This window comes from Antechinus flavipes, chromosome 5 (assembly GCF_016432865.1).
Source record: "Antechinus flavipes isolate AdamAnt ecotype Samford, QLD, Australia chromosome 5, AdamAnt_v2, whole genome shotgun sequence".
Classification (NCBI taxonomy): Eukaryota; Metazoa; Chordata; class Mammalia; order Dasyuromorphia; family Dasyuridae; genus Antechinus; species Antechinus flavipes.
In genome coordinates this window covers 146,859,778-146,868,519 of record NC_067402.1, presented here as the reverse complement: position 1 = coordinate 146,868,519, position 8,742 = coordinate 146,859,778, and the positions used below count along the sequence as shown (strand labels likewise).

General features: G+C 35.8%; 1 protein-coding gene across 1 annotated transcript in view; it reads right to left on the bottom strand.

Annotated features, from left to right (window-relative positions):
- Positions 1–1,930: 1,930 nt before the first annotated feature.
- The window catches only part of FBXL13 (F-box and leucine rich repeat protein 13), a 239,573-nt gene continuing 232,761 nt past the window's right edge, over positions 1,931–8,742 (bottom strand). The window contains exon 18 of the mRNA XM_051962415.1: positions 1,931–2,285. Within this exon, the coding sequence (XP_051818375.1) occupies positions 2,072–2,285 (214 nt within the window). The 3' untranslated portion in view covers positions 1,931–2,071. The remainder of the gene's footprint in view (positions 2,286–8,742) is intronic.

The window sequence follows — 8,742 nt, the reverse complement described above, 5'->3', positions numbered from 1 at the left end:
ATGAAGAATTCCTGTGTGTTATCATATGAAATCATGTTCTAAAATACTAATAATTAGAAGAATGCAAGTCAAAATAATTTTAAGGTTCCACTTCACACCTACTGATAAAGTTCACAAAAACGGAAAATGACAAATGTCAGAGGGGCTTTTGGGAAAACAGGCACATTAATGTGGATATGTGAACTGGCTTTGATGTTCTAGAAAGCAATTTCAAACTACAGCCTAAAAGCTATTAAACTCTGCATATTTTCTGATCCAGTGATGTCACTTTTAGTTCTTTGATCCAAAGAAAAGAAAAATAATTCATATTTACCAAAAGAAATTCATAATAAAAGATATCATTTTATAGTATTTTAAGGTTTACAAAGTACCTTCTTACATGTTATCTCATTTGATCCTCTTTCCTGTGAACTAAGTGTTATAATTTTTGTCATCTCTTTTTGCAATGACAAAGAACTAGAATGCCATGTTCTCTTCAATTTGGGAATGGCTGAACAAATTATAAAATATGAATGTTGATGAAATATTTTTGTGACGAAATATTTTTGTGTCATAAGAAATAACGAAAGGGACAATTTCAGAGAAATCTGAGAAAACCTGTATAAACTGATGTAGAGAATGATTTATGTAATAACAATAACATTGTAAAGATAAACACCTTTGAAAGAATTAAGAATCCTAATCAGTGATTAATAATGGTTTCAGAAGACAAGATGAAATATGCTACCTATACTCAGATGGAGAGGGATGGACTCAAGAGCACAGAATGGCATATTCACTTGGACATGACCAATATAGTAAAAAAAAATTTTTTTTTTTGCTTGACTGCACATTTTTCTGATCGGGATTTCTTTGTTTAATTTGCTTTCTCAAAGGGTCATAGGGGAAGAGGTGAGTAGAACAGTAAGTAAATCTCATTTGGAAAATTAAAATTTTTTAGAAATACTAGCTCTGATGTTTATTACCTTGGACATTTCACTTAACCTTCCCTTTAGATAAGTCTCCATTAGCTCATTTGAAGAATAAAGTTGAATTAGATATTTCCTGGGGTAAAGAACTACTGGGTATTTTGCATATTATCTTCTTACTAAATGAGATATTTGTAAAGAGCTTAACAGGTACTAGTAGGTACTTAACAAATGCTGGTCTTCCCTTTCCCCTTTCCCTTCCCCTTCCCATTATATTAGAGTAGCATATAGCTTACAATTTACAAGATTTCCTTTGGCTTACTATCCTTATTTTTCTTTTTATCCTAAAAGCATCATATATGATCTCTATTAGGAAAAGCAAGTTTAACATTAATTAACATTAATATTGGGGCTTTAGGCTCAAAGACAGAAATTTAAGCAAACTTCCAGCACCACTGAAAAAGTAGACTCTTGGACTTCTGAAGTAAGTGGAAGTCTCCCCACCTATCCCAGATCACATTCTTTTATCACCGGAGCAGAGAATCTCCCATGAGTGGTTGTGGTAGAAAAGTTCATTGTCCTGAAGCCCACTAGTGAGGAGCCTCCCTAAGCAGGTCCTCAGACCATAGGTTCATGTTATAACCATCTTTGCAGGTGGTGGGTAGACTTGCTGGAGTTTGTGCTACAAACTGAACCTAGGCTTCCCTGGACATCTGAATTTCTGACAATTTCCCTGGTCTTAGATAAGTACCTAAGGCACTAGAAGTTGAGTGACTTGCCCAGGATCATCGAGTCAGAATGTGGCAAAAGTGGGACATGAAACCAGGTCTTCCTTGTTATAAAGTAGGCTTTCTTTCATTCTATGCTGGCCTAACCTCTAAAAATCTTCATACCTGTAGACATCAAAATTTAGTGGAGCGACAAAATTATTATTTTTAATGTGCAGGACAGTGACTTCATTTTGCTTTTATTATGATTATGATTATTATTAGTTATTATAGATAAAAAGAACCACCAATATCTTATGGAAATTGTAGTTGGAATAAGAAATGGAAGCTAAACTATTATTGCTTCTATATGGAAAGATTCTTAACATGAGATGCAATGAGTATTTTCTCCAAGCAAACAAAAGTCATTCATAGACCTTTTAGGTTGCTTGATGTTCATCCTTTGATTTTGGAGGAAATTTGTAATGTGTTTTCTATATCCTTTGAACTCTCCGATGATGATTTTCTTGTCTTTCCACTAGAGACTTTATTAACTCTCACTCTGTCACGGAAGATGATCCCTTTGTGATCATAGCCAAACCAAAAGGGAGGGTCCTCCATACTGTATTCACGGCATTTAACTTGAGATGAAATTCGGAAATCTGCCACCCTACAACAAAAGGTGCCATTAGTTGATAACAAACAACAGTTCTCACTAGGGAAAAATCTAACAAGGTCCAATTATAAAGTGTGTATGAATGTGTACTTTAAAGCATACTTCCTCAGAGTTGGGCAACCAATAGCCAGGACTGACATCCCTTTGGTCTGGCCTTGGAATATAATTTGTTCTGGCACAGGCAGATGGCTGAGATAGCCACCTTGCATTTGTAACTCCTCCACTATGCTTTCTCACCCTCCTCCCACTGGGACAGGCATTAATACTTTGGAAGATGATGAAGGAATATCTTTGGTTTGTAGTTAGATTTGGATCCATAAAAATCTATGAAGTTTGCTTTTGTAATATGGAGCCTTTACTCAATAGTTTCCCCTAAAGAAGCCAAGTGAGGGAACATATGCACTTAAGGCCAGCGGGATGCTCCAGAGATCCCATGTAAGACAAGGATATGAATGCAGGAAAGCACATTTCTTACATGTGTACGAATGGGGCAAACACTAGGGATACAAATCCTGACAAGAAAAGCCCTGATGCCCAGCAGTTCACAGAGATGCTCAAGTTCTACATGGCAGACTGAAAGTGCCCAGGGGACCTGGAGAGCCAAGCAGCAGGCACATAGGAAGACTCAGAGGACCTGGGGATGAAGTGGCAGAGTAGAGGGGAAAGTCTGGGTAATCCCTGTCACTGGAAGAATAATGGGTTAATTTCCACCTTATCCAAGTCAAATTGCTCCAAAGCAACTATGGTCAGGGAAGAGACAAAAAAGCAAGGTGAAAGGGAAATGTTTCCTGTGGAGAGATGTGGAGGAAGAGATGGGAGGAAGGGAAGACAGAGGAAAAGGGGAAGGAGGAGAAAGAGGGACAAAGAGAGAAAAAGAAGGGAGGAGGAGAAAAATAAGGAAGTAGAAGAGACCCTCAGTTCCTAAAATTTGAATGATTCACTAGCTACAACCCCAGAATATCACCCAAATGGACTTTTCTAGCTTACTAAATCCTATTTCTTGGGTAACCCCTACTGTCTGAATTTTGCCCCTACTTCTAGGGCTGCCAAGTCATACTACAGAGAGCCACGATATTGAGCTAAACATTCATAGTGCAAAACTAAGGTTGAACACTTACTGTTGCTAAGAAATCTATTCTTATAATTTCTTCAGTACAAAAACTGTTAGAATTGCTTTCTCTCCCTTCAGATTCCCAAGAATTTGGGAATTCCTCCCCTTAAAGAAGTGATAACCTTCTATCTCACTATTCTGAGCTACCTCTAGTTCAAGCCAGTGCTCTAGTTCAAGCAAGTGTGCAACGCTTGACTTTTTAAAAAGTTTTCATTCTACTTGTCCTAAGTAGCATTTGTTGTTCTTTTCCAGATACTTAGTCCTCCCTTGATTTTTGAGATATGATACTCAATTATCCTCTTATTTCTTTAATCATTTCTTTTTCCTTTATGAGCTACTTGTCCTTTTCTTGATCTCTGAAGAAGGGTATTCATCCAATCAGTTCTCTTTCATCTTTCCTCTACAATTTCTCTTGGCAATCCTCCATGGTTTTAATAGTTCCTTCTACATAGATGATTTGAAAATGTGTCTCTACCTTTGACTTTTCTTCTTAACTCCCATCCCATTTCTCTAACCCTCAGGGCATCTCTACCCAAGTTTGTAACAAGTACATAAAACTCATTATGTTCTAAACTGAATTTATTATTATTTTTCCTAGAAAACCTGTTTTTTACATATTTCAGTTCTATCATTATTCACCTTTTTTCTCAATTAAAAATCAAGGAGATTAGATTAAACTTTTCCTTATCCCTAACTTATCAATATCCAATCAGTTACTAACTTTTGTGGATTCTACCTCTGCCATATTTTTCAAGTCCATCTCCAAATAAAAGTCATTGTCATCTGCCTAAACTATTGGAATAGCCTACAAATAGGTTTTTTTGTCCCCCCTTCATTCTCTCCAATTCACTATGAGACATAGAAATCTATTCATATGACTTGACTAATCTGTTTCAAAACACTTCCCTAACAATCCAATCCTTCTCCAATCTGATACTACTCTTCCTCACCAGCCACATGTGGAAGAAAGAGAATGAGACTTGGGCCCAGAAGATCTAGATTTGAGTCCTGGCTTTGAAATGTATGAGGTTGGAAAGGCCATTTCCAGGTCTCTTCTTCCTCATCTATAAAATGAGGATAATAATAATCATATTATTTGGTTGGTAAATTGTAAAGCAGTATTTGTGTGAATAATCATTATTGCACCCTACTCCCCTTTATATTCCGTATTCTCATTTCCTCTCCATGCTTTTATTATGACTTGTAAGCATCAGGCACACTGGACCACTAAGTTTCTTTATTCTTTACTGCTTCTCTGCCTCACTGCTATACTCTTCTGCCTGGAGTCTAGTCTGACTCCCATTACTCCCACCCCCATATTAAATACCTTCATTTAAAGCTCATCTCAATTTTATATCTCCTCCCAAAAGCTTTCTCTGACATTTCTCTTGAATCAGAAAAGACCTTAACCCCAGCTACACTTATATATTATTTTATTTACACCTGTCTCTACTTGCTACTTTATTTCCTATTCTGGCTATTTGTGTATATATCATATCCCCTGCCTAAGCTGTCAAATTCCCCAACTAAGCATAATGTATTAGCATATATGCTCTGTCCATAGCAGATGCTTAATAGAGTTTTTTTTTTAATTGTACCCAGAGAAAGACTTCTAGAAAGAAGCAAGCAATCTGATTTGTCCTAAGTGCCACAATGCAAGCCAAATGTTAGTTTAGACTAGAACAAGGATGCCCCACAGGCATATTCTGGTTTAGAAAACCACAAATAAGCATTAGCTATGTTGCACTATACTTTTTGTTTTATTAAACATTTCCCAATTTATCTGGTTTGATTGCACTTAATAGTTTTGCAGCAGCAGGAGTTTGACAATTCTGATTTAGGAAGCCAGAACTAACTAATCAAGAAATAAAAATGATGTGTCTTGGAAAAGCTAGAACCTAGTAATATGTGCAGTGTCAGAAATACACCATGATGGAATATTATTGTTCTGTAAGAAATGACCAGCAGGATGAATACAGAGAGGACTGGCGAGACTTACATGAACTGATGCTAAGTGAAATGAGCAGAACCAGGAGATCATTATACACTTCGACAACGATATTGTATGAGGACATATTTTGATGGAAGTGGATTTCTTTGACAAAGAAACCTGAGTTTCAATTGATAAATGATGGACAAAAGCAGCTACACCCAAAGAAAGAACACTGGGAAACGAATGTGAACTATCTGCATTTTTGTTTTTCTTCCCGGGTTATTTATACCTTCTGAATCCAATTCTCCCTATGCAACAAGAAAACTGTTCGGTTCTGCAAACATATATTGTATCTAGGATATACTGCAACATATCCAACATATAAAGGACTGCTTGCCATCTAGGGGAGGGGGTGGAGGGAGGGAGGGAAAAAAAATCGGAACAGAAACGAGTGTCAATATAAAGTAATTATTAAATAAAAATTAAAAAAAAAAAAAAAAGAAATACACCATGATGATGCTGCCCATTCAAAGTGATACTTGCCCATAGATAACTCAATACCCAGTGCATATTACCTACATTGATCATCTACCAGCTGCATCACTGTTAATGGGGTAAGGAACGTAGTGTGGCCACAATAGTCAGAGTTAAGATCTTAGAAATAGCCATGGGAGTATAATCTATATATAATGAGGCTAAAAAAATAATAAAGGATATTCAAAACATACATTTGTTGATTGTATTGGATCATTTCAATGGAAAATAAAATACACATAATTATCTAGCTTAATAGGAAAGCAACAGAAGCACTGTTAACTCAAATCCTACTTATTTCACTGCATTTTGGCTCACATTTCAGCTCATGTGAAGAATACAAAAGTTCAAGGAGTCATGTTAGTTAAAGCCATTGTTTAACTATATGAATTTATGGCTCAGAGCCATGAATTCCCTATGGGCTGAGACTTGGCACACCAGGGCCTTTTCTTTAGAGAAATATTTTGTTCCAGATTTAAAAACCCTAAGTTCACAGTGGGGGATATATTTTTTCATGCTATAAAAATTAAATTAAGTGTTCAAAATGTTTTTCTAAGTTTTTAACTATTTTATGCGATTCTTGAATATTCTTGAACTAAGCTCTTAAACCCTTCCTAAATCAAAAAGGGTTGCAATGAATGATAGAGATTTTTGCTTTTGTCTCTTTTTAAGACTTATTTTCTTCCCTTGACTTCTTTCTCTTTCATTTTATGTGTTTGAGAATCTGACAATAAGCAAATTGTATTTTATGGGACATCTTAACTTTAGGGTCTGTTTCAACATATCACGAGAGTATGCAGGATCTCATGCATGACAAATCCTCCAATCTATTGTCAATAATAGTCAATATTCAATAAACCTTTATTAAACACTGACCATGTGCAAGGCATTGTACAAAGTACCGGGGATTCAAATAAGAACAGTCCCTGTCCTCAAGAAGTTTATAATCTTGAGATTTCTAATGATAAGTTTATCCTGGGGAAGCATAATGTTCAATGAGTCAAAACCAACCAGAGTTTGTGCTCTATTTCTCCCATATTAAATCTGCCTATATTTCTTCTTCTTTTTCAAACTCTTAGAAAAATCTATGATACAAAAAGTTCCTTTAACTTCCTCATCTTCACTTGGAATCTGGCTTCTGACTTTCCCACCACATGAATACTCTCTCCTGAGTGGACTACTTCTTTTCTAGATCATCATTGGTAACTCCTAATTGCAGATGTCACCCAAATCTCTTCTTAAGTTCTCCTCTCTCTCTCTACACTTAAATCTCTTAGTGAACTCACCAGTTTCAATGGGTTTGTCATCTCTTTGCAACTAATTTTCACAGTCTTACATTTAGTACCTATATTTCCATCAAGCTTCAGTTCCATATTACAAACTGCCTTGGTCATTTCAAATAGGATGTTTGTGACATCTCAAACTCAACTTTTCCAAATCAAAATTATTTCTTCTAGTAGGCCCTTCCCCCTCTTCCAAACTTCCCTATTTCTTTCCAGGGCACTCTCATTTTTGCATACTTCCAGCTTTATACCGTTAGTGTTATCTGTGACTCCTCATTCTCATTCATCAACCAAATGCCAAATATTGTGAGTTTTACCCTTATAACATCTCTCATCTCCAACCACTTCTTTCAGGTCTTAACTACATCTCACCTGAACCATTTCAATAATTTCCTCTCTGACTCATTTCTGTCCCCAGCACAATCTAAACCTTCACACAGTTATCAAGATGATTTTCTTTAAACCCAGATCTATGTTACTCCTCCATTCCATAAATCCTAGTAGTTTCACATTGTTTATAAGATATTAAAAATAAAGTCTTTTGACTCAAATTGTCTTTCTAATATACTACTTCTTTTCCCTACATCTCTATATTCCCTCTTTTCCTCACTGATAGTCCTTTAGTTCCCATCTCCAGTTTTTTGAACTGGTTATCTGTCATAATTAGAATATATTCCCTTACCATCTCAACTTCACAATTTCTAACTTCTTTCAAGATGTTTAAGTAGCAGCTTCTACAAAGTGTCTCTCCTTATCCTCTCAATTGCTAGTGCCCTCCCTCAATAACTGCCTTGTATTTGACTCATATTTATTTTTATACACTATATAATATATTATTATATACTATATATAATATACTATAGTATATTTTATATACTATATACATATGTAGTGAGTATCCACTTACATATGTATATATTGTCTTTCCCCATAGAATGTATAATCCTTGAGATCTGAGGCTCTTTTATGTTTATATCCCACTACCTAGCACAACAGTTGGAATATAGCAGGTAATTTTTTCATTGAGAATCCTTAAAAATATGGAAGTTATGTTCTTCCAACTGGTAATAGACATGAAATCTGCAGAATCACAGAAGTCCTCAGTTGAAAAAGACTACAGCGGTCATCAAGCTAGCCTAAACCCAAATCACAAATTATATTTGTTCCAATCAACACAAATTTCCATGAAACTATAACTACCAATCACTGACACAGAAGAACAAAGGGAGGCCAATGTTTGTCTTAGACCATGATTTCCATCTCTTCTGAAGTCTTTCATCAAAAAGAACAAATTAACTATTTGTTTATCTGGAGTAGCTTTAGATCTCACTTCCAGGTTATCTCAAATTCAGGGCAGTTCTTTGGCCAAATGGAGGGAGTAAATCTATTCTAAGATACCCCTAAAGAAAATCTTAATCTTGAGCATAAACCAAAGTCTCCAGCAATCAAATTAAATTCTTGAGAGTACTTCAGAGTGGGATATCCATAGATATTCAGATTTTCTGGGATCACTTCAGGATTTTCTTGGATTTTCTCCAAAGGAAATTTAGACCCTCTTGGTGACGGGCTGGAATGTAGAGGGGACACAAA